The sequence below is a fragment of the Microcebus murinus genome, chromosome 18, assembly GCF_040939455.1.
Source record: "Microcebus murinus isolate Inina chromosome 18, M.murinus_Inina_mat1.0, whole genome shotgun sequence".
NCBI classification, from domain to species: Eukaryota; Metazoa; Chordata; class Mammalia; order Primates; family Cheirogaleidae; genus Microcebus; species Microcebus murinus.
In genome coordinates this window covers 59,668,880-59,695,590 of record NC_134121.1, presented here as the reverse complement: position 1 = coordinate 59,695,590, position 26,711 = coordinate 59,668,880, and the positions used below count along the sequence as shown (strand labels likewise).

The following is a 26,711-nucleotide window of genomic DNA, read 5'->3' as shown; positions in this document are numbered from 1 at the left end:
CCTGCCGCGACAGCACCCTCAGGGACCGATCCCTGACAGAAAATAAATAAGGATTCACAATGAATGTGGAAGGTGTGACATGACAGGTGAATACAGGTGTGAACTGCAGGATCCACTTATACACTGATTTTCTTCCGCCTCAGCCACCCCTGAGAAAGCAAGACTAGCCCTCCCCCCGTCTGCTCAACATGAAGATGACGAGGATGAAGACCTTTATGATGATCCACTTCCATGTAATGATCAGTGCATATCTTTTCTATTCCTTATGATTTTCTTACTACCATTTTCTTTTCTCTAGCTTATTTTACTGTAAGGATACAGTATATAATACCTATAACATACAAAATATGTGTTAATCGGCTCTTTATGTTATTGGTAAGTAGTTAAATTTGGGAGGGGTCAAAAGTTGTACTCAGATTTTCAACTGTGTAGGGAGTTAGCACCCAACCCCTCTACGTTGTTCTAGGGTCAACTGAATTATCTACAGGCAAAGTGGTGTAAGACCAGGCAACAAGAATCTTTCCAAGTGCTTTACATTCCAGCACGAAAAAAATCTCATATTATATAAATTTTATTTTTCCAAACTAACTCAAACTCTAAAAATTTTGCTTCTGCTGTAAGCTCACTTTACACTGTTGATAATTAGATTAATTGCTTGTGTTAGTTGTAATTTGCATATAGATACATTTTATCAGATATAGAAATGTGAATATTTTAGGGAGTAACTGAAGAATAGAAAGCATGTAACTTCTGTGCAAGAGAAAGCTTATGGGCAGGGCGTGGTGGTTCACGCCTGTAGTCCTAGCACTCTAGGAGGCCAAGGTGGGAGGATCGTTTGAGCTCAGGAGTTCCAAACCAGTCTGTACAAGAGCAAGACCCTGTCTCTACTAAAAATAGAAATAAATTAATTGGCTAACTAAAAATATATAAAACATATATTAAAAAAATTAGCTGGACATGGTGGTGCATGCCTGTAGTCCCAGCTACTTGGGAGGCTGAGGCAGGAGGATCACTTGAGCCCAGGAATTTGAGGTTGCTGTGAACTAGGCTGACACCACAGCACTCTAGCCTGCGCAACAGAGTGAGACGCTATCTCAAAAAAAAAATAATAATAAAAAAAGAGAGAGAAAGAGAGAGAAAGCTTATGGCATAAAATGCAAATAGTTTACTGCAAATTTTTAATTATTTGGTCTCAACATGGGTTTTACAAAATCAATTATAAAATCTATTAATTTTCTGACTAAAAGTAGCATGAAACAGTTCCCTGCATACTCTTTATTCTAATAAAATGCAATAATATTGATTGATGACAAAAGGACATGCAACCTATGAATTATTTTAAATTACAAACTCTATGCTGAGCAATATATTATGCAAATTGTTACCAATAACAGGGGATTAGCCCTAATTGGTTATCACTGGCAATTGCTAACTATGATATTATCTTTAATTACACAGAAAACAACAACGTATATTGGGAAAAGTAGTTTTACAAATTGAAGGGACAAAATTAAATCAGAAAATTAACATAGCTGCTAAAAATTATGGATGTTTTAGGAAGCTAAAATAACTTTGGTGTTGCTAAAGACCAATTAGCTATAAAAATACTGATTTATTATAGGTAATTAAATAATGAACACCTAGAATTTGTCTCTAAACTTCCATCTCTTTGAAAAGCAATATGCCCTATAAATTATTTAGCCAAGTCAAAACTAAGAATAAATATTAAAACTATTGGAAGTATAGTTAATTAATTCTTAAAAGTTTTAAATTCCTCTCAAAAGTAGAAATGTCTATAGAGTAGCAAGCATGCTTCAAAATTTTAGAAATAGGCCGGGCGCGGTGGCTCATACCTGTAATCCTAGCACTCTGGGAGGCCTAGGTGGGAGGATCACTCAAGGTCGGGAGTTTGAAGCCTGCCTAAGCAAGAGCGAGACCATGTCTCTACTAAAAATAGAAAGAAATTAATTGGCCAACTAAAAATATATAGAAAAAATTAGCCAGGCATGGTGGCGTATGCCTGTAGTCCCAGGTACTCGGGAGGCTGAGGCAGGAGGATCGCTTGAGCCCAGAAGTCTGAGGTGCTGTGAGCTAGGCTGACACCATGGCACTGTAGCCAGGGTGACAAAGTGAGACCCTGTCTCAAAAAAAAAAAAAAGAAAAAAATTTAGAAATAAATGGAAAAACACTGTTTACTCAAAATTCAAAAGAACACTATTTCAAGTTGACCTCTGGCAAGACTATCTTTACTTGCAATGCCAAAAACACACAAAACACCTAGATGCGTGCGCCATCTACACTCTAAAGCAGGGATCCTCAAACTTTTTTAACAGGAGGCCAGTTCACTGTCCCTCAGACCGTTGAAGAGTGTGGCGCACATTCTACATGCGCACTGTGGGCCTGGGACAAGTCGGCTGCTAAGCTGGACAGGCAGAGGTGGCAAAAACACTGGGTGGGCTGGATAAATGTCCTCGGCAGGCCGCATGTGGCCTGCGGGCCATAGTTTGAGGACGCCTGCTCTAAAGGCTCTAGAAAAGATGCTAAAATCTAAGACATACTAGATAATTTTGATGCAAAGCAGGTATTTTCAGTAGATAGAAAATAATTTTAAATACATAGTATTAAAATAAGTACAATCTCTACTATTTATTGTTTACTGCTAGAGTGAATCTAGCATCTTTGTTAATAATTTATAGGGATTCTTTTAAAGTTGGACTTGATGAGGCAGAACAAATTTCTCTCTGACATTTAAAACATTGATATTAAAATTTTAAAAATGGTCCTTCACATATACTACCACTTTTGGCAAAATATTTCTGTACTGTGGGGTTCTGGAATCTTCCCTTCAATTTCTTCAACTGAAGCAATACAGAGTTGGGAATAATAAAATATTATTAATCATAATAATAATCAAATGCCACCAGGATATGTAGCTTTCATTCAATTTAAAAATACACATTCTTCATCTTTTTATCAGAACAGAGAAAACAAAGTGTCTAAGTGGTGTGCACCCAGAAGACTGGTATAAAAACAAATGCAAAATAGATAAAAGGCAAAGAAATAGAACCAAGGGAAAGAGAATCTTTCTCCCCCTTAATGATTTCCATCTTAAGCCCTACAGTTAAGTCAGTAGATGGCATTCTTTCTTCTGTGAAAGATCAATTCTAGCTTGTTCCACAGATGCTGCACACATATATAAATATAAATAAAAATAATACATGTATATGCATTTATATATAAGAGATAGGGTCTCTCATTCTGTCTCCCAAGCTGGTCTTGAACTCCTAGCCTTAAGTAATCCTCCCACCTCAGCCACCTGAGTTGCTGGGCATATGGGCCATGGCGCATGGCTACTTACATAGTTTTATAAGTGTGACAGGCAGTCCTTTTTGGAAAGAAAGGTTTAGTTAAAAAAGTGGCCAACTGGCCGGGCGCGGTGGCTCACGCCTGTAATCCTAGCACTCTGGGAGGCTGAGGCGGGTGAATTGCTCGAGGTCAGGAGTTCAAAACCAGCCCAAGCAAGAGCGAGACCCCATCTCTACTATAAATAGAAATTAATTGGCCAACTAAAAATATGTAGAAAAAATTAGCCGGGCATGGTGGCTCATGCCTGTAGTCCCAGCTACTCGGGAGGCTGAGGCAGCAGGATTGCTTGAGCCCAGGAGATTGAGGTTGCTGTGAGCTAGGCTGACGCCACAGCACTCACTGTAGCCTGGGCAACAAAGTGAGACTGTGTCTCAAAAAAAAAAAAAAAAAAAAGCAAAAAAACAAAAAAGTGGCCAACTATAAAAAAAAGTCAAAATAATGACTAAAAACTTAATTGATGAGGCATTTATTGCATGCTTACTATGTGCTTGCCCTTTTTAGGAACTGACTTAAATATTAATGAGATGAGAGTTTACTCATACTGATAGCCTTTAAACTTAATGTAAATTTATCTTTAATATAAGGTTTGGTTGGCTATCAGCTTATGGAGGGACACAGCAGAATTGGTAGCTGCAGCAACAATAAATCTTTCATACCAGAAATCAAGATGGGTATTTACAGAGTGAAACTTTATACAGAAGAGTGTTTTTTATATAGAAGAATTGAGTTAGATGGCAAAGTGTCCTACTTTTCCAAATGCTTTGTGTTGTGGGTATTTGCTCACTTCTGTTCCTAATGACTCTATTTGAGGGTTATAGATACGGGTCCTTTTGAGAGGCTGACTATGGGCTTCGAGCTGCATGGCAACTTCTGTTAGAAGAGCTATTTGCCGGCTGGGCCCGGTGGCTCACGCCTGTAATCCTAGCACTCTGGGAGGCCGAGGTGGGCAGATCGCTCAAGGTCAGGAGTTTGAAACCAGCCTGAGCAAAAGCGAGACTCTGTTTCTGTCAAAAATAGAAAGAAATTGACCGAGTGTGGCGGCTCATGCCTGTAATCCTAGCACTCTGGGAGGCTGAGGCGGGAGGATTGCTCATGGTCAGGAGTTTGAAACCAGCCTGAGCAAGAGCGAGACCACGTCTCTACTAAAAGTAGAAAGAAATTAATTGGCTAACTAAAAATATATAGAAAAAATTAGCCGGGCATGGTGGCACATGCCTATAATCCCAGCTACTCAAGAGGCTGAGGCAGAAGGATTGCTTGAGCCTAGGAGTTTGAGGTTGCTGTGAGCTAGGCTGACGCCACGGCACTCTAGCCTGGGCAACAGAGTGAAAAAAAAAGAAGAGCTATTTGCCTGCCTTAATGGGTCATCACACAGAGCAGGTATTAGAAAAGGAAAAAAAAAATCTTGAGTTTTTATTTCAGCATATTAATACAGATTTTAAATGTGCTAACTCTTTCCCATTGGTATCAGGGGACCACACTATATTTTCAACTGTCTTAGTCATTTATTTATTTTGAATTGATGGTAACTAAAGCTAAAGCCTGTGTGGGGTTCACATGTTTTATACAATGGACGTGCATGGAGAAGCATCTCCTTCTACTTCTGTAGCCAGCTCCTGAGTCCCCGGTCCTTATTCAACTCCAGCCCCTTAAGACAAAGGAAAGCAAAAGTAACCCAACGCAACCCAAACCCAAGAAAAATTCCACATCCACAAAAAGCACAGATCACTCAGATCATTCTTCTTTTAATAATTATTGCATAGTGCTTAAAATAGAAGTACTTCTGGCTGGGGAGGTCAATGATATCTATTTCTGAAGTTATGGTGTGAAGGGTTCACCTGTGACAGCATCTTGCTGGTTCATTCCATCTGCAGGTGACTACTTTTGGTATCATTTTTATAGGAAAGACTGGTAAAGACACTTTGTAGGAAAGGGAATCTTCAGGAAGTACAATGTTCTCCAGCTTCTGGTGTTGGTGAGACTTACAGAAACAATATATGTTTCATCTCCCTGGGTTGAGGCTTTCTAAATCTAATTTTTTTCCAGGTTTTATTTTAGCAAATGTGTCTTCCATGACTAACTCACGTAATCTCTGTTTTTATAATATTTGATAATATTGTAATTTTATAATATTTGTGCTAGAAAACTAAGTTTTAAAGTAAATATCACTAGATTAAGTACCCAAATGCAAAGTAAGGTTTGCCTCTGGCTAAAGCCTTTGCCAACTTGTACGAGCCAACTACAGCGTCTCTACCAGCACAGCTGAAAAGTCCACTATGGCTAATGAGAGACATTTTTGAGGAGCTGAGAACAGGCCATAAAGTGGACAAAAAAATATTACAGAATAAGACCAACATTAGCAGTGTACTTTCTTTTGCTTTTCTGATCAGCACATGGTACAGATATTTTACTTCCATCCACTGTTGGAAGACAGGTGAGATTCCACAACCCCATTCTGTTGCGATTCAGCTTTGATCAAGTCTACGATGACCTTCATGTTTGTCTCTAAATTAATTGTATGGCAATTTCTCTCCCCTACACCAATCTCTTTCAAATTATCTACATGTTTTGGTGAAGCCTGACTGAGTTCGGGAATGAAAGAAACAATCTCTGGAAGTTCTCCCTGAATCTCATTCTTAGATTTAGAGCCAACTGTGAGGATCTGTTATTCCCTACACAGTTTTATTAATTAATATCCAATGTTTTCCTGTGTGTCTGAAATTGGTTTTTAAGTGTCCCAGAATATCTATTTCTAAGTGTACCAGGTGATCAGGCTGCTCAGTATTTTTAGGTCTGCTTTCATTCCCTGAGAAACACAAGTAAGTGCTATGTTTGCACTTTCTGCTACATCTCACTAGTTGACAAAATAACAGACTGGTTCTACAATGACTTAATAGTTTCTGACATACAGCAGAGCACGAGTTAGCAGGTTCTGCAAGTCTAGCTCATATATCAGACGAAGCAACTGGGCCATGTTATGAGCAGGAGGGGTGGGCCATGGGACATCCTGTGCCAAGTACAGCCTCAAGAGTCCTCCTTAGGCCTACAATCTCGAATAAAAAGACAGGCACAGGGATATTTCTCTGGATCATACTACTGTTGTCCTATCTCCAGAATGGGTTGGAACCAGGTCCAAACAATCCAGTTTAGGAAACTACTCTGCACTTCTTAAAATAACTATTTTCCTCAGGCTCACAGAAAACTAATTAATATCAACATAATAGGAATGGAACAAAAATGATTGTCCTGTAGCATTCACTTCTAATGAGACTGGACACACAAAAAATATCTAACTGAGAAACCATATTTGGGGTAAGAAAGAAGAGATCAATACACTTAAATTGTAATGGTCAAAAGTTTAAAAACAACTTAAAACCAAAACTCTGACATAAGTGGAAATCATGTAAAATCAGCACAGGTCAATAGCAAAATTGTAGAATACCCATAAAACACCGACTTTGTAAACAGCAGAAACTCTATCTGGCAGTCACAAGTGGAAGAACTTTGAGTGGGGAATCCCAGTTGAGTTATGGCAACCTGTGCAGGTGTTCAAATCACTGGCTGATACAGAGCCTGGTGGGGGCTGCGATTACTGTCACCCTCACCCACCCTGACTGTTCAACCAGCACAGTTGGGCAGTAGGCTGCCACCAGAGATGGTGCCACACACGCACACTGTCATCACTGTGAAGGGAAGTGGTGTGGAACCCAGGCTGTTACTTCCATAGGGTCAAACAGGAGCTTGGTCTAACAAGTTTGGAAAGTAAAAGGCTTTGATTACTTGTAATTCCCAAGAGTGATGAACTGTGCTCTCACTGCAAAAGAAAGCATGGTTCAAGTCTGAAACTTGAATATCACAGGTAATGTAAAGTGGCAATAATGTAGCTACTTTGTTGTCAGTGATAGAAAAACAGATTAATATTATAAATTAAAAACATTACTAAGTAACCCCATATGTTGAACAATATACCAAACTTGACATAGTTTCAGCATATAGACTTACTTCTACATGGAAAAAATTTGCATAACATTTTGTTTGTCTCTCTTAACTGGTATAGCTAAATTCACAACTGCCTCTATAATATTGCTACAATTACCAAGATTACACATATGCATAGAACCTAAGAGCTAGAGGGGAGAAAAGCACCACATAAACAGCTGCTGTGCTAACATGCAGTAGTCATAACACATTTTTCTTCTTTTACATTTGGTGATAGTATGTGCAATTTGTCAAAAAGGGAAAAAACTATATTTTTTTTCATATAAAACAGTGATTTTGGCCCTTCTAATTGAATAAAAATGCCTTTATCAGAGTAAAGCTCACATTCTTTGGCTATTAAAAACCAGTTAAAAGTAGTTTCTAAGGATGACGTATCAAAGGGGGAGAGCGCCAACAAATGCAACGTGGTTCCAACCTCTGTGGCCATCATGGGTGTAGTATTTTGGAAAGGTCAGCAGGTCAAGTATACACTACACATCTGAGACCTCACCACACATACACCCTTGGTAGGCTACTCAATCTCCTAGGTTTCATCTGTAAAATGAGGCCCAAGGAGCTGTAGGGATCAAATGAGATGATGCATAAAGATGTCCCACACCTGGTCACCAAGCAGAGGCAGACACACTTATCATAAGGCTCTAGTGCCAGGCACGGGGCCCTCTTTCTCTGACGCTCCTCCAGAAGACTCTGAACAGGAGAGGGCACTCAAATGGTGACCAAGAAGAGATAGTTACGGCCTATCTACTACAGGAGGATATGATAGTCATTTTTAAATATAGTTGTGTGCCGCATAATGGTCCGGCCTATCTACTACAGGAGGATATGATAGTCATTTTTAAATATAGTTGTGTGCCGCATAATGGTGTTTGGGTCAACAACAGACCGCATACATAATGGTGGCCTCATGAGATTATAATGAAGCTGAAAAATTCTTCTTGCCTACGAATGTTGTAGCACAACACTACTCGTGGGTTTGTGGTGATGTTCGTGGGAATAAACTTATTGTACTGCCAGTTGTATAAAAGTCTAGCACATATAATTACACACAGTACATAATAGATAATGATAATAAATCACTGTTACTAGTTTATGTATTTACTATACTATACTTTGACCCTGTGTAGGCCTAGTCTAATGTGTGTGTTTGTGTCTTAGTTTTTAACAAAAATGTTAAACATTTTTTTAAATAGAGAAAAGCTTATAGAAGAAGGATAATAAAGAAAGAATAGGCCAGGCATGGTGGCTTACGCCTATAATCCTAGCACTCTGGGAGGCTGAGGCGGGAGGATTGTTTGAACTGAGGAGTTCGAGACCAGCCTGAGCAAGAGCAAAACACCGTCTCTACTAAAAAAAACAGAAAGAAATTAGCTGGACAACTAAAAAAAAATTACAAACACACACACACATATATTAGCCGGGCATGGTGGCGCATGCCTGTAGTCCCAGCTATTTGGGAGGCTGAGGCAGAAGGATTGCTTGAGCCCAGGAGTTTGAGAGGCTGAGGCAGAAGGATCGCTTGAGCCCAGGAGTTTGAGATTGCTGTGAGCTAGGCTGACGGCATGGCACTCTAGCCCAGGCAACATAGTGAAACTCTTGTCTCAAAAAAAAAACCAAAAGAATATTTTTATATAGCTGTACAATGTGTTGTTTTAAGCTAAGTGTTAATACAAGAGAGTCGAAACATTAAAAAATTAAAAAGTATATAAAGCAAAAAAGTTACAGTAAGCTAAAGTTAACTTATTATTGAAGAAAATTATTTTTTGATAAATGCAGAGTGGCCTAAGTATACAGTGTTTACAGAGTGTACAGTGGTGCACAGTAGAGCCCCAGGTTCCACGTTCACTCACCACTTACTCGCTGACTCACTCAGAGCAACTTCCTGTCTGGCAAGCTCCATTCATGGTAAGTGCCCTAAACAGGTATACCATTTTTTTTCTTTTATACCATATTTTTACTATGCCCTTTCTATGTATAGATACATGAATACTTACTTGCCATTGTGTTACAACTGCCTACAGTATTCAGGACAGTAATACACTGTACAGGTTTGTAGCCTGGGAGCAACAGGCGATAGCGTATAGCCTAGGCGAGTAGTAGGCTAGACCATTTAGGTTTGTGTTAAGTACACTCTATGATGTTCACACAATGATAAAATTGCCTGATAACACATTTCTCAGAATGTATCCCCATTGTTAAGGAACACATGACTGTATTAACTCTGTTCTGAGTAATTAAAAATATATATATATTTTTAAGAAATGGGTCTCACTATGCTGTCCAGTCAGGCCTCCAACTCCTGGGCTCAAGCGATCCTCCCACCTCAGCCTCCTAGTAGCTGGCACTACAGGCATGCGCCACTGTGCCGACCTACAGCGCACTCTCTGCACACCTTTACTGTAATGCTAATCAAACTGTATTGAAATTGATATCTGGCCTTTCCCATTGGATTATACCATGTCTTATTTTTCAAATCTCTTCATTTTTTACATCAATTATCTTTTTTCTTTTTCTCATTCCTCAAGTACTTTATAAAATTTAAGGGCCTGCCAATGTTATACAGTGGTAAAATATGGGGGTCACAGACTTGCATACCCCAGGAACCAGCCAGTCACTGTAAACAGGCCCAGTATGGGATGATCAGTGGCGTGAGCTGATGACCAGTGGCTGCGACCACAAGCGGCAGCGCGGGAGCCTTCGCAGGTGGGAGTGTGGCAAAGCAGACTGTGCAGGCCCCGCGTGACGGCAGCTGCTTTTAATTCTGCTTGATTCTGCCATGTGAACCCAATGTGTCAGAGCCTCCAGGTTTCAAAAGATGCCAGAAATCTGGAATTTTACATAAAACATTTTCTTTAAAAGATGCTGATTCAGAAAAAAATGTGGGCCAAAAAGGCACATTTGTGGGACCAGGTGCAGCTCATGGACCCCAGGTTTCTGACCTTTGCTTTAGTGACACTGAAGTGCATGCAGGTGGAAGCCAAACTAGCCTTGAGATCCATGCAAGATTCCTGATGTGTTCGTCTCCGAGGGGCAAAGGCGAAGTGCCCAGGAGTCTGAGAGGAGGTTGGAAGAACCACATCCGGAGGGAACAGAATTAGGTCTTGTAGAAGTAACACAGAAAGCAGGGAAGCTTTTCTTTCAAGTCGGCTGCTGAACATCATGCTTACGATGAAAACCAAATAGCTGCCCAGCACAAGCAGACACTCCCTCCACCAGCCCACAGCGTCCAGACTTCCTGGGCTTCCTGTTTCTCCGCAGCTACACTGTGGAGTGTCACCTGACACTACATACATCCTTACTGATCCACGTATGATCTGCCTCCCTCACCAGACTGCAAACCCCACTGGACAGGGGTTTTGACAAGTTTTGCTCCCTGTTGTACCTCCAGCAACTAGAGCACTGCCCGGCACTTGGCAGGTCCCAAGGGATTCACTGTGTGCTGCTCTCTGGGCCCCAGCACTGTCCAGCAACCCCTTGGGGACTCTGGGCTGCCCTCTGTTCTATTCTCGGCATGGCCCATGCAAGCCCCCTCTGTGCACCCACCCAGAGTAAACCCCAATAGGCACCCTGATCCTCGGGCCACCGCCAGCCTGGCCAGCTGTGTACCTGCTCTTTCCCTCCCCTGCAAGATGGATGAAGCGACCCCTGGCCTCCTGGATGCAGGGATCCTCTCCCTTTACACCCATTCTCCTCTCTGCTGTTCCTGTCGGCCTTTAAACACACTCACCACCTATGACCTCGCCCTGCTGCCCACTGCCACTCTCCTACAGCTGTGTCTTCGGCCAAATCTCTGGCTGATACTGGGTCTTTCACATCCAACATCTTCTGTCATCTCCACTGGACACGTCGCAACTCTGTTCCAGGCCAGGTGCGGTGGCTCACACAGGCAATCCTAGCACTCTGGTAGGCAGAGGCAGGAGGATCGCTTGAGCCTGAGAGTTTGAGGTTGCTGTGAGCTAGGCTGATGCCACGGCACTCTAGCCTGGGCAACAGAGTGAGACTCTGTCTCAAAAAAAACAACAAACCTCTGTTCCTCCTGTTGCGCTCTCGTGTATATCAGTGAACGACGTGATCATCTGCCCACTTGACCAGGCTCTACACCTTCTCCACCCCATCTTTCTCCTTTGCTCCCGTATCTGACAGTTACTAGGTCTTACTGTCATGCGCTGTCATTCCTTTCAGATCCATCTCCATCTCCACCCCCAGCTGCTATCCATTCCAGCTCACCCACTGCCACCAGGACATCGGCCTGATGACCCGTATTGAGTGCCGAATGTTTTTTTTCTCGGACAGGAAGCTATGAGAGGATCCTGCTTTACTCTCACTAGGTAACATTTAGATTTAATATGGCACAGCAAAGGAGCCTTTAAATTATTCTACTGTCATATGCTATAAAAACACTGGTCAGAGCATCTATGCATACATAATGAGAATAAAGTAACACAAAGTACCTTTCATACCTGGACCGAGCAACGGTGACCGATTCAGCTGCGCACTGGCCTGGTGCGGGGGCGGCGTCTCTACCCTGTGTGTGGTGTTGCTCACGGCGGCGGCGGCGGTGGTATTGGTCGTGGTACTGCTCTGGATGACCGGGTTGTTTCTATCCCACATGTTGACAGTTTTATTGTTATAGTTGCTTGGGTCCCCCCAAGCTGAGGTACCATCATCGATTTCCATTTTGCGTCGGATGGATGGTGGAGAGGGTTCTTCCCAGCCAGTCGCCTCGCTGCAGTCCTTCTGTTTGAGAGGTGCTGGCCCCCCAGCCCACCCTGCTCCTGTCTGTTTCACAGAAGCAGCTCCTCCCCAGTTACTCACATTGTTGTCATGGGGTTTGTTAACCCAGTTCTGTTGGGGACCTGGTTTTAAAGACTCCCCCCAGTTTGTGCCTGGATTGACCTTTGCATTTGTGCCATTGCCCCAGCCACTGGTCCCAGACCTCGCAGCATCATTCCAACCAGACCCTGACCTGTTGCTGTCTGCATCCCACCCAGATCCATTTTTTTTTCCATCCCCCAAGTGTCCGAGGACAGATGAGGAATCTGCCCAATCGCCCCCTCCTGCACCCCAGGCTGGATTTGATCTCTGTCCATCTCCCCAGTTTTGGGATTTGGGTTTTTGAGGCTCACCCCAGGTGGGTGACTTGTCCTCCTGATTTGCGGTCCCACTCCAAGCATGGCCACTCTTGGTGGCAGCAGCATTGTTAACAGCAGTAGAGCTTATCGAGTCTCCCCACACCCCTGGCCCACTCGGCGCTTTGCTGTTGCTGTCTCCCCAGCCTGTGTTTGCTGGCACAGCGGCAGGTGGCGAGCTGACCCACCCAGATACTGAAGAGGTATTTGTACTGTTCATGATGGACCCATCGTTCTTCCCCCCTGAGTTTGAAGGCTGAGTAGCTGCGCAACCCCAGGCCTCTGTCCCATTGTCATTTTTCCTTTCAGACCTAGGGGATTCTTCAAATTCCCAGGCAGTGTTTTGCTTTACAGGAGTCTGTCCCCAACCAGTATTAGACAGAACTCTCGGGTCGAGATCATTCCTTGGCAATTGGATGTGCCCTTGGTCTATAGTCCCTTTGTCCCGCCTTCGGCCTTCTCCGGTTCCTTCCCGCCCAGTGCTTCCTTCACTGTGACTGCCAGAGCCATCGCTGCTTCCTTCACTTGCTGTAGTTCCAGAAGATGCAGCTTTGGCCCAAGAGTTCAAGTGTTCACTGCCAGGCTGCACGGTAGGGTTCTGGCTGGTGACACTGGGACTCTCCCACCCTGTCGATCCTTTCCCACCGATGTCACTACTGGAATGCTGGTTTGGGGGCTTTCCCCACTCCCCATTCACACCATTGGAGGTGCTCCGGCTGGGGTGGCCCCATGCTCCTGAATGGATATTACCAACGCCACTGTTGCCATTGCCCCTTCCCCACGCAAGTATTCCAGGACCAGTAGGTGGGCCTGAATCCCAAGCGTTTCCTCCGTTTCCTTCCTTCTGCACAGCACTGCTGGATCCATTTTGTTTAGCACTTAATGCTGAGTTCACAGTGTCTCCATTCCCCTGACTGAACCCAGAACTGCTATTTCCTGTGGCAGGGTTACCTGGGGACAGTCCCCACACAGAATTGCTTATTCCTTCACCACCACCCCCACTGACTTGAGAGACTGATGATCCATTAGCACCAGGAAGGCCTTGCAGGTGGGGCGGGATGATGGCCCCCATGCCAACAGCCATGCCCCAGTTTGGCAGTCCGTTCGTCTGCATTGCATTGATAGGGTTTGGTGAAGAGTTCATGGGGTTAGTGTTATTTGGTCCATCAGTGTTAAGGTTCTGAGGTTGTACGCTGAAAGACACATTCTGAGAAGTGGACGTTTGTGGTTCTGTGCTCTCTTGCGGCAGCAAGTTTCCCCAAGCACCTAAAGTGCCTGCTGGGTTCCCATTCTGGTTGCCCATGTTTTGACCTATGGCACTGACTGGACTGCAAATACTGGAAGGGTTGCCTGTCGCCACAGTTCCTTCGTGTCCCAGTACAGGCCAGGCAGCTGGGTTGGCATTAGGGTTAAGGTTAAGATTAATGCCAGCATTGGAGTTGGAAGCACCCCAGCAGTTCTGACTTCTCCCATCTCCAATCATGTTGTCCATTTTTCCATCCCCACCACTGACAGAGCAGTGAGCCAGGCCAGAGCCGGAGCCTGTGGCTACACCCCACACTCTGGCCGCACCCCCGTTACTGTTTGCTCCGCCCACCCCAAGGGCACTCTGGTTGGAAGGGCTTTGGACGAGTGCGCCATTGGTGCCATTATTGCCATTTGTCTTCGTGGTGTGTCCAGTGAAGTTGCCCTGGGCACTCCCCGTAGCCATGCTACTGTTCTCTGAGCCACAGTTGGAGGCAGAGTCAGTGTCCGTGGTACATTCTGAGGCAGATTCCGTCTCTGCTCCTGTGATGGAAGGCCACGCCTCCTTGTCAGTCCTGTCTATTATCACTTTATCCCAGCTGCAGTTGGCTTCACTTCTGTAAGTGGGCTGCTGTCCCCAGTGGGAATTTTCATAATGATCTGCCAATCCACTGTGACTGAGATCTGAAAAAGATGAAACAAAATTCAAAATTAGATTTTCTTCCCAACTGTCAATGAATAGACTGTTAACTAGTCTTTGGGGAAGCTCTTTATTTCAAGTTTTCAATTCTGAATGATAAACACTAAAAAATGACTTAAAGAAAAGTTATTTGTCTTCTAACAGCTCTCATTGTAGAGAGAGCTAATGTTTCTAAAATTATATTAATTCTTACTGCTACACCACACTGTATTCCCCCTGAAGAAGATTCACAATGCACATTGGCACATGGCATCTCTGAAAGCATTTACAGTAAGGAAGGCAGCTCTGAAAGGTATGTGACTTCATAAATACGCAACTCTTATAAATACGTAGACTCTTTGGGAAACACTGGCAATGACACTAAAGTTCACATGGACTTTCAAAAAACAACTTGTAGTTCTCAAGACCTCTAATCCGAGTTACAGTATGGTACAGAGGCCATACACAGCTCTTTCAGTATAAAGAAATGTAAACGCATTGCAGAGTCAAATAACAGAACCAATACGGGGGGAGCTGAGGGAGGGAGAGAAGACATATTAGACAATGCTATTGTATGTTATCAAGGATACTTAGGGTTAGAAATGATTAATTACATTTGTATTACTTTATCTGATCTTATCTGCAATTTAGTTTATCATTGTTTCCTGTGTATTAATAAATTCTTAGCCCTCTAGTATCTTCTTGGATCTCTCAATCTCTAAGGATTCTTTCTACACTTGTTTTCTATTTCCTTTTAGATTTTTTTCGAAGATCCCCAAAATAACTTTACAGGATATCTCCCTATAGCATTACCATCATTTCACTGTTATGATCCTACATTTGGTATCTGCAATTTATCTCCTATGACTTTCCTAATTATTTGAGTATTTCCAACATTGTAATCAAACTTATATTCCAGTAAATTTTCCAGTAGACTTTATTCAAAGTATGTACCACTCAAAAATAAAGTAAAAGAAATGTTAAAAAAAATCATTTAGCCTAGAAATCCTTAGTAGAGTTTCTTTAAATAGTATGATATAGCTGGGTGTGGTGGCTCACGCCTGTAATCCTAGCACTCTGGGAGGCCGAGGCAGGACAATGATCGCTTGAGCTCAGGAGTTTGAGACCAGCCTCAGCACGAGTGAGACCCTGTCTCTACTAAAAATAGAAAGAAATTAGCTGGGAAACTAAAAAAAAAAAAAATATATATATATATATATAAAATATATACAAATATATATATTTTATATATAAATAATATATAAATATATAATATAATATATAATAAATATATATAAAAAATATATAAATTAGCCAGGTCTGGTGGCACATGCCTGTAGTCCCAGCTACTCGGGAGGTTGAGGCAGGAGGATCGCTTGAGTCCAGGAGTTTGAGGTTGCTGTGAGCTAGGCTGATGCCACGGCACTCACTCTAGCCCGGGCAACAGAGCGAAACTCTGTCTCAAAAAAAAAAAGAGTATGATATATAGGTAAATTATAATAAAATATTTTCTATTCTTTTAGAACCTTTTAATTATTATGTTCTCTTCAAATTTATTGTAACAAGAACAGTCTTATTCGTGGACAGTTAAAGCATGGGTTTCTCAAAGAAATTTTCTTTTAAAGTTCCCTTTTAAGGAAAAGCAGGAAGTATGTAAAGAATTATCACTATCATTAGAAAGAACATACAAAAGCTAATATCGACCTTAAGAAAAAAAAAGATTTTTGTTGCCTGATCTGAAAGTAATGTCATGAATTTAGAATTATGCTCTAGGTGATTCCAAAGTAGGTAGCTAATTCCAAGTGAAAATTACGAAGGAAAAATGAAGACAGGCAACAGAAAACTTTAAGTATCTGAGCTACTATAAAACAACTAAGTTTTTAATTGCTAAATATTAGGTGTTGGCTCTGCAACCGTGGTTTATGACAATTTTCCCTGTTGGTTTTACAAATACCCTAAAAACAAGTTACATAATAACTAATTTAAAGAGATAAATGAGCCATTCATCATGTAACACAGAAAATAAGACCAAGTTAACAGAGAGTATGGCCTGTTGCCAGTAAGCACTACCTTTCATTTTGCCATCAGTCTGGCTTCCCCCAGGGACAGGCTTTGCTACAGGCAGGCCGCCGCCCCCTGACTGGGACAGCACTCATTGCAACCCATACTCAGAAAGCAGGAGGTTTAACAACCTGGCTTACCAGAGCACTCCTTTCCACATGTGGGTTCCACTGAACACACAGTATTATCTTCCGTTCCATAACAGTCACACTGTAAAAGGATCAGCCCTTTGTTAATGGTCTATTTTGAGGATTTGTGTGAAATGCTGTTTGAGGATTGCTCAGCCCCCAATTTGCTGGGTTCACACTCAGTTATATGACTGGTTTGACAGAAGAACAGCATTACAAGCTAGTAGAGAAAGGTAGGGCTAAATAGATGCTGTCAAACAAATTAGCTAGCCACATGAAAAGACCAAAAGTAGATCCCTTATTTCATAATGTAAATAAAAATAAATTCTATATAAGGTAAAGGTCTAATTATGAAAAGCAAAAATTTTTAAAGCTTAATAAAGAAATGTAGGAGTTTTTCTGTGACTTTGGACGTCCTATTTTCTTAGAGAAGATATAAAATGCATAAGCCATAAAAAGCTGATAAATTTGACTATGTTAATATTAAAAACATCTTTGTGACAAAAGACATCATATAATGGAAACAAGCCACAGGCAGGGAAAAGATTTAACAGAAAAAGAATGATTATCAGATTAAAGAACAACTACAAATCAATAAAAAAAGACCAACAACCCAACAAAAAATGGAAAAAGGATAGGAACAGGCAATTCAGAGAAGAGAAAACCCATATATGCATTAACATATGAAACAATAATCAACCTCATTAATAATCAAGAAATGAGCTTTAAGATGAGACATCATTTTGCACTCTAGATGGAAGAAGTTACACACACTAAAATATGAGGACTAAAGTGGTTCTCTCTGGGGGCGGGGACCAGAATGGGATTGGGTGTGGTGCCTAAAACATTTCTAAAATAGAAAGCCCTGAAGCAAATATGGCAAAATATTGTTAAATCTCTATTATGAATACCATTATATTATTTTTTGTACACTTCTATTTTCAAAAAATTTAAATGCTTACATGTTATACAAATGAGGCGGCATAGTAGTATGATTAAAAAATCCATCTGATCACCGAATTAAGAGTCTAATTTCTCAAGGTGAGTTCCTGGAGAACATGGCTAGTATCTTTTCAGTTTTATATGTATAATGCTTGCCACATATCAGGCAATCAACGTATGTTTCTTGGGCAAACAAAAGCATAAATGTATACAGCCAAAATCTGAGTTCCACCTGAAGTCATCAACGAGCTGAATAGTCTGAAGTCATTTCTCAACTCTAAGAAGATGATGTTGGGCAGGGTGCAGTGGCTCACGCATGTAATCCTAGCACTTTGGGAGGCCAAGGTGGGAGGATCTCTTAAGGTCAGGAGTTTGAGATCAGCCTGAGCAAGAGAAAGATCCCATCTCTACAAAAAAATAGAAAAATTAGCCAGGCATGGTGGCTCACAACTATAGTCCCAACTACTCAGGAAGAGGCTGAGGCAGGAGGATGGCTTAAGCTCAAGAGTGTGAGGTTGCAGTGAGCTAAGATGATGTCACCACACTCTAGCCCAGGGGATGAAGCGAGGCCCTGTCTCAAAAAAAAAAAAAAAAAAAAAAAGATGATGTTAAACTATATAACCCCTAACGTTCTCAGCTCTAAAACTTGTAATTTCTAGATCTTATATATACTACATATACTATACAGTATTTACAGTATATAGTAACTGTAGTATATATGCTATATAGAGTATACTATATGTATTACATATACTATACATATGCTATATATAATACTATATGAGAACCACAAACACAAAATCAAGCAACATACCTGGCACAGTCTCAACTACAACATTAAAGCAAAGATTTTTTTACTGTGATAAAATACACACGACAGGCCGGGCGCGGTGGCTCACGCCTGTAATCCTAGCACTCTGGGAGGCCAAGGTGGGAGGACTGCTTGAGTTCAGGAGTTCAAGACCAGCCTGAGCAAGAGCAAGACCCCGTCTCTACTAAAAATAGAAAGAAAAAAAAAAAGTTAGCCAGTCAACTAAAGATAGAAACAAAAAATTAGCTGGGTGTGGTGGCTCGAGCCTGTAGTCCCAGTTACTCGGGAGGCTGAGGCAAGAGGATCACTTGAGCCCAGGAGATTGAGGTTGCTGTGAGCTAGGCTGATGCCATGGCACTCACTCTAGCCTAGGCAACAAAGCAAGACTCTTTCTGAAAAAATAAATACACATAACATGAAATTTACAATTTTAACCCTGATGAGTATACAGTTCAATGGTAATAAGTACATTCACGTTGTTGTGCAACCATTACCATCATTTGTCTCCAGAACTTTCCCATCATTCCAAACTAAAACTCTGTACTCACATTAAACAGTAATTCTCCATCCCCCAGGCCCTAGTAAGTTTCATTACACTTTTTGTTTCTATGAATTTGATTATTCCATGTTCCTCCTATTGGTGTAATCATACAATATTTGTCTTTTTGTTACTGGCTTATTTCATTTAGCAAAATGTCTTCAAGGTTCATCCATGTGGTGGCATGTATCAGTACTTCATTCGTTTTTATTGCTGGAAAATAATCTACTTTATGGCTATTTCTCTATTTATTCGTTTATGGACACTTGGGTTGCTTCCACCTTCTGGTTACTGTGAATAATGTTGCTGTGAACACCAGCGTACAAATATCTGTCCTATTCCTTGCTTTAAATTTCTTTGTGTATATACCCTGAAATGGAATTGTTGGATTATATAGTAATTCAATGTAATTTTCTTTCTTTTTTTTTTTTTTTGAGACAGTCTCACTCTGTTGCCCAGGCTAGAGTGCCGTAGCATCAGCCTAGCTCAAAGCTAGCTCAAACTCCTGGGCTCAAGCAATCCTCCTGCCTCAGCCTCCCGAGTGGCTGGGACTACAGGTATGTGCCACCACGTCCAGTTAATATTTTGTATATATTTTTAGTTGGAAAATTAATTTGTCTCCATTTTTAGTAGAGACAGACCTCCACCCAGACCTCCCCAGGCTCTGAGGCACAAACGGCCACCCTCGGGGCAGCGCCGGCAATAGTAAGCCAGGCTGCTTCTGCACACGCCAAGTGCAGCCCGCCACACGGGAAGGGCAGGGTGGAGTCGTGCCTGCTGAGTTCATACGCTGGATGTATCCAGGGCCCGTGTCACTAAAACAAGAAACAAAACCTCCTTCTGATACCTGTCGTCTAAGCGCCCTCCTTTCTTGACTGTCCTAACTACTTTCCCACAGGTCCGCTCCGAGCCCACCGTTGCTCGCCCCGCGACCCTACAAGGCCGGCCTCAACGCTGCCCGAGCGCTCTTTTCCAAACGAACGCCCAGCCGGGGATGAACGCGTACTTGAACATGTCTAAGACAGAATTCTTTCGGAAGCCCAAACTCGTTCTCTCTGGAGTCTCATTCACATGGCTCTGTCCCTTGCTCTGCTCCCTCCGCAGCCCGCCCTCCCAAAGACAGGGCTGTTTAAAGCGCTGTCCCCCGACTGGGCTTGGGGTCTCTTCTTGTTTCTTATCTTGACTCCATGGACATTTAATTTGGGATGTTTCCTTTTTCTACTTAGGACTCTCTGATACATTCATTTTACCAGTGGTCTTTTCTTTTTTTCAATTTTTTTTTATTTTACTTTAAAAAATTTATTATTTTTTAACATTTTGGCCATGCTGCTGCCAAAGCGAGCAGTCTTCCTTCCTTTTTAATTCTCTTAGATCAAGGGTGGCAAACAATCTCTATAAAGGGCCAGATGGCTGAAATATTTTAGGCTTTGTGGGCCATACAGTCTCTGTTACAACTACTCAATTCTGCTGTTGTGGTACAAAGCCACCATAGATGATATGTAAATGCAGGAGTGTGGCTGTGTCTCAACAAGACTTTATTTACAAAAATAGTTGTGTGGGCCAGATTTGGCTTGTGGCCTCAGAGGCTGCCGATTTAAACAGTAACTATTACTGAGTGTCTCCTACATACTGCCACCATGCTGGGGACGGGGTGATAAACAGGAGGGACATTTCTCCACCGAGCATGTCTGTTCAGCACAAGAAAAAAATAAATAAATAAAATAAACAGGAGGGACAACTTCTTTCTCTCACGGGGCTCACACACTCCCGTGAGCTGTCACGTCATGACTGGCTCTGCCTCTAGGCTGTGAACTGCATGAAGGCAAGGACTGCCTGTTTGTCCCTGTTTTTATGTACAGTGCTCAGCAGAGTGTCTGACACAGAACAGGCAGTGAATAAGTAACTGCTGAACAAATAAATGAATGACCCCCCCCTTCTTTTTAGAGAGGGGGGCTGGCTCTGTCACTTAGGCTGGAGTGCAATGGGCGACTGCAGCTCACTTCAGTCTGGAACTCCTGGGCTCAAGCCATCCTCCTGCCTCAGCATCTTGAGTAGCTGGGACTACTTGTGCATCCCACCATACCTGGCTAATTTATCTAATTTTTTATAGAGATGGGGGTGGGTCTTACTATGTTGTCCAGACTGGCCTTGAACTCCTGGCTTCAAGCAATCCTCCTGCCTAGGCCTCCCAAAGTGCTAGGATTACAGGTGTGAGCCATCATGCCCAGCCTTAAATGATTCTTATAAATACTTAACAGTAGTTTGCTAGTAACATAAGATCAATGATGCTTACATTTTCAGTCAATTTTGAAAGCAATGTTAAGATTAAGCTTAGGTCGCCATGTTGACTAGCAACCAACTTGACTGAAGTTATTTGCAAAATACTGGGTTATCTATTCAGACAAACTAGTAGAAAAGGAACTGTTATCCTGAAATCTTTATTTATAAAAAATTACAACTGAGACAACGAATCCACATTAAATATAGTTCACCCTTCAAAAATAAACTATAGAAGTCAATTGGAGCAATGGCATTTTACTTAAAAAGAAACAAAAAAACCAAGCAGTTGTACTGTCTCTTTTCCTCTACCTCCACAGTCCCCTCAAGGTTCCTGGGATAAGCTACGGCCTCCTGCCACCTTATGGCAGGCACATGGCTGTCAAGGGAGAGGAGCAGGGCCAGGGCAGCAGCCCAGCAGGGCCCCTTAGAGTTTCAGGCCGCAGATGCTGACTTCCATGTTTGGCTCCCACCGCTGGACATACTGCTATTCTTTTCTCCTTTTCCCTATTTCAGCCGTTCTTATTCCTTACTTGTTGGTTCTCCATCAAAATAAACCAGGTATCCAAAAATCAATTTTACTAAAAAATCAGTGGAGGTACATGGAAAAAAAAAGTACACAAAAATATAAACACAAGTTGTATGTTTTATACTTATTCTACCATTTAAAAGCTCTCTTCCCAAGTGTAGATTCTAGGTATCTCTCTGAAAATTATAAATACAAAAACCAAAAACTAGGGACTATACCACAACTAAGCAATTTCCATATGCTTTCAGTTCTGCTCTTATGAATTCCTAGACGTGTCCTCTTCCTCCTCCTCACCACCACCACCATCAGCACCACAACCATGTATCCTTCTAATAAAAACACTAGGATTTACTCCAGAAATGAGAATGTAAAAAGGCCATTATTATTCTCTTTATGCTTGACACACACAATTCATCTTAGGAGAATTTTATGACTTTGAAAATATTTGAATAACATGCTTTTCAGAAAACAAAGTCTCTTAACTATGTTATTAATTCACAAATCCTACGTAGTCTAAAAGACTGAATCATGTGAAGAAAAAATCTGTGAAGTGACTGACTTCAAGGAACAGCCATTCTGAAATGAATAAAATTCTGAAATGAGCCAAGACTAAATTCTCTTGTAGGTATTCTAGACTTTCCTGTTCAGCACAGGAATTTTCAAAGGCTAAAATCCACATATCTGACATGCAGCAAGTCTGAAGAGAACTTATAAAATCAGAGTGCTCATATTCATAAGACATCACATGCTTTGACAGCACTTTGAAGTCTGAAGTATTTCCATACACATTGGCTTAACTGAATCCTATAAACAAATTATGTCCATTTTACAGATGAGCAAAGAGAGGCTCAGAGAGGTGAAGTGACTCTGTCAGGGTTTGTAACTAATAAGCAGTTAAGGACTGAACTGAAATCTGTGTTTTCAGAATAAAATTCTAGTGCTGTTTCCACCACACCATTCTATTATCAAATATTTTTTCCCTTTAAAAAAGCCTTAAGAAAAAAAGAAATGAAGTTCCTGCAAAAGGGTAAGTTCTCTTCTGCTGTTCAAATGATTTGCACAGCCTATAAATAGGTGTCTCTATAAAAATCTAAGCAACATAACTGACTTAAGTGATTAAATTAAAAAGGATTACATAATAGCATGGTTTAAAGAGAAAAGCTTTCCTTTTTTTGTTTTTAACTTTCAAAATATTGCCGTATAAAGATAAAATTTCCAGTAAAAGTATTTAACAAAGAGCCTCCAAAAGCCACAGTAAGCAAAATTTTAACTAGGTGTCAGATTAATCGGATAGGAAAGTGTGGACAAGATTTATTCAGAAGAAGTGTGCTGAATGCTTAATTGGAACTAACGTGGACAAGCAGTAAATGCATCTATTCTTTATCATCACAGTTCTTTTAACTGAAATTACAAAATAATAAATTATACATTATAAAAAATCATTACCAATGCTTCCAAGAGTTGACAGTATAAGTTTACTAATGCTTAACTGATAACACAAATTCCTCACTACTCGGTTTTCAGGGGCAGGATCAATGTTACAACTGTTTTCAGCTTGTGAGAACCAAAGATGCCTCCCCGTCCACTGCCTTTACTATATGTAAAAATCTCAGTGAAGAAGTACTTTGAATTCAAAATTCCTGCCTGGACAGACTCCCAAACATTTCATCTGCCAACTAGTATAAGTGCAAGGAATTGTGAAATGCAGAACAGTAAAAGGTTTACTGGAAAGATGAATATTGTCCAAAAGAATAAGCTTTTTGTTGCCTGTGTTTCTCTTCAAAACAGCAGTAAAACGGAATTGCCTCCTCAAGGTTAAGAACCTATTAAATAAACAAACTGAGGCAAAGTCAGCTTGCTTCCTAATTTAGGAGGGCCTGCCCCTGCTAACCCGCAGCGAGAAACCGCGGTGGGCAATGCCATGGTCAAGCGTGCTCGCGCAGCACATCTTTAGCAAGCAGCTCTTTTCCAAGACGCCATTTTATCCAATCTGAACTGCAGCCAAGAGCTGGGGACGCGGAGCCACCACTCACATGCTGGAATGTCATGTCACAAGCTCACTCGGCAGAAGCAGCTGCTACTTGCCCTGAGTTTGTTCTGTTTCTCCTGCTCTACGTGGGCTGACGGGTGAGGAAATACCTGCAGAAGGTGCCGCCCAACCCTCGCAGGAGCCTCCTCGCCCGCACAGCCGCCTCTAGCTTGCATCTAGCTTCGCCCCGGCTCTCTCTCCAACATGTCGGCTGGGGCCGGGAGAGCCGCCTCCTGTAGAGCTGCCAGGGAGCTGCCAGGGAGCTGCCAGGAAGCTCCCGGGGCCACCCCAGGCGCCTGTGGCCGCGAGCCGGGCAGGGCTGGGCAATGCCCTTTCCACTCGAGGAGGTATCCGATTCATCCCTTCGACTAGGGGTGAGGGGTGGGGGCATCGGCAGATGGGATCTTACAGCTTTGATTACCTAATTGCAGCTGACACTAAACCGATCTTCCTTCCTCTTTACATTCTTTAAATTGTCGTAAACGTAAACGTTTTTACTTCAGGACCCAGTCAATTAGCACTGCGGCCACTTTTCTACTGTTATTTTTGAAAGTCAGCTGAAAGAATAACAGCATATTGCCTACTGGCTGCAGGCAAATAAACTGCTGTTCTTGCGTCCTGTCCTGCCTTTGTTTTCTGTCTCTTCTTTCCCTTTTCCTACACAGCCCCTAAACATTCGGCATGCCAACACTAGCCATAATGTGCTAAATGAGCCCCATATGCAAACTGGCAAGGGTCCAACTTCTTAATTACTTTCCTGCCTCTATCTAAAAGAGATCAAAGTAGCCAACACTGCTGCATATTAATCAAAACCTCTGTTTGTAAATGTACAAAGCAGCCACCAAAACAATACATTGTTCTGCCTTTAGCATAAGAGTTTTTTAAAAAAGATAAAAGCTCTCAAGTGTTTCAAGCTAGAGTTATCCTGCAGACTTGCAAAAACAGTCTGAACAGAAAATGAAATAATAAAGTGGCACTCTTTGTAAACTCAGTGGAAAGTACCATATTTATACACTAATACTCATCTTTCCAGTTAAGGTATTTTGCCACTTGACTAAATGAGCTACCCTCCAAATCAATACATTAATTTAAAAATCCACTTCCCCTGTATGATCTTATGAGAAGGCTAATGTTTCATTTGCCTGTAACAGTCTTTATTTAAAAAGAACCTGGAATCAGGGCTGGGAGGACTCTGGCCCATCTACCTTGCAGAAGTCTAGTGACAGCTGACTGTGTCTCTCTGGCTACTGCCAGTAAGGGGAGGAGATGAATGTTCTCCCAGAAAGCTGAATCCCACCTACCAGCTCAGTACTTTCGCTGCCCTGGTTCCTCTGGCACAGTACCTGTGCCCTCTGGCGCCACCGGAGGCAGTGGGCTCCTGGGTTCTCAGGCCAGCCTTCTGGTAAATGAAATGCTCAGGGGCTGCAGCTGCAGCTCTGCACTGGGCTCCTCTCAGCTGCTCTCCCAGTCCTTGCAGGACCATGATAGGCCTTCACTGCCCTGCCTGCATGAGAGCCTGTGCTTTCCACGAGGGATGGCACCCACAGGATACACCCACAGTGCAGTTACGGCATCAACCATTAATGGGAATGAGCAGCATGAGGCTGGAAAAGTTTTTTTTTTTTTTGAGATAGTCTCACACTCTGTTGCCTGGGCTATAGTGCCAGGGCATCAGCCTACCTCACAGCAACCTCAAACTCCTGGGCAGCCTCCTGTCTCAGCCTCCCGAGTAGCTGGGACTACAGGCATGTGCTACCATGCCTGGCTAATTTTTTCTATATATATTTTTAGTTGGCCAATTAATTTCTATTTTTAGTAGAGATGAGGTCTTGCTCTTGCTAAGGCTGGTTTTGAACTCCTGACCTTGAGCGATCTGCCCATCTTGGCCTCCCAGAGTGTTAGGATTACAGGCGTGAGCCACCTCGCCTGGCCTGGAAAAGTTCATTTTGAAATGGTAGTCTGTTTTTACCTTAAGCTTAATTTTTTTTCAAACAAAATAGTTAACTTTATTCACACCTTTCAAAGTAAAAGCAACATTAACTATAAGCTAAAAACAACACATAGTTCTTAGAAAATACAACCCAAGGCTGGGCAGGGTGGCTCATGCCTGTAATCCTAGCACTCTGGGAGGCCCAGGAGGGAGGATCGTTTGAGCTCAGGAGTTCAAGACCAGCCTGAGTAAGAGTGAGACCCTGTCTCTAATAAAAAAAATAGAAAGAAGTTAGCTGGACAACTAAAAATATATAGAAAAAATTAGCCAGGCATTATGGTGCATGCCTGTAGTCCCAGTTACTTGGGAGGCTGAGGCAGAAGGATCGCTTGAGCCCAGGAGTTTGAGGTTGCTGTGAGCTAGTCTGATGCCACGGCACTCTAGCCTGGGCAACAGAGTGAGACTCTGTCTCAAATAATAAAATAAAATAAAATAACTTGGACGGGAAGGTTTTTTTTCCCCCCACTAATTGCCCTGCAGACAAAGGGCCTCAAAAAATTGGGTTAAGACTCAGAGTTGTTCCTCTCAACGAAAATGTTTATTAAAAGGTAAAAGATTTACATGAACTGAAGAGAAACCAGAGGACACTACACAACTTTTTAAAACCATGATAAAGGTGATTCAAACTCCATCAGTTCCTTCCAGGGATATTTAAAATTCTTTAATCTTTGCTAAGCACACTAAAATATGGGGGAGGAAGAGTTCACATACTGATACACTTGGGAACAAAACAGAAATTAATGTGCTGCGCTACAATAATTCCCAGTTTCACTTTTCAGTAGAAATGGTGTGCTGTTAAATTCTTAAGGATTACTCACCTGCTTCCGGCTTAGTTTAATTTAATCTTAGTTCTGCTGACCCAGAATTCATTTTTCTTAATTTAACTGCAGTTAGAAGAATGTAATCACAAGTAAAACTGTATATTTTCTATTTTAGTGTAAAATTGTCTACAGGAGTAAAAACCTGTTTATTACACAGATACAAATACAAT

The 26,711-nt window shown here is 42.0% G+C and overlaps 1 protein-coding gene and 1 non-coding gene across 21 annotated transcripts in view; both read right to left on the bottom strand.

Annotated features, from left to right (window-relative positions):
* The window catches only part of TNRC6C (trinucleotide repeat containing adaptor 6C), a 129,546-nt gene that overhangs the window by 37,621 nt on the left and 65,214 nt on the right, over positions 1-26,711 (bottom strand). For 11 of the 20 annotated variants that reach the window (XM_075994802.1, XM_075994794.1, XM_075994797.1 and 8 more), the window contains one exon: positions 11,814-14,420. In XM_075994802.1, coding sequence (XP_075850917.1) covers positions 11,814-14,420 — 2,607 coding nt within the window. Of the gene's footprint in view, positions 1-11,813; positions 14,421-16,616; positions 16,687-26,711 lie in introns of those variants that run through there. The other 9 variants (XM_075994807.1, XM_075994806.1, XM_075994808.1 and 6 more) reach the window with 3 other exon arrangements.
* LOC142862235 (U5 spliceosomal RNA) lies at positions 26,191-26,306 on the bottom strand. Its single transcript, XR_012913312.1, has one exon. It is a non-coding gene; the product is annotated as a U5 spliceosomal RNA (small nuclear RNA).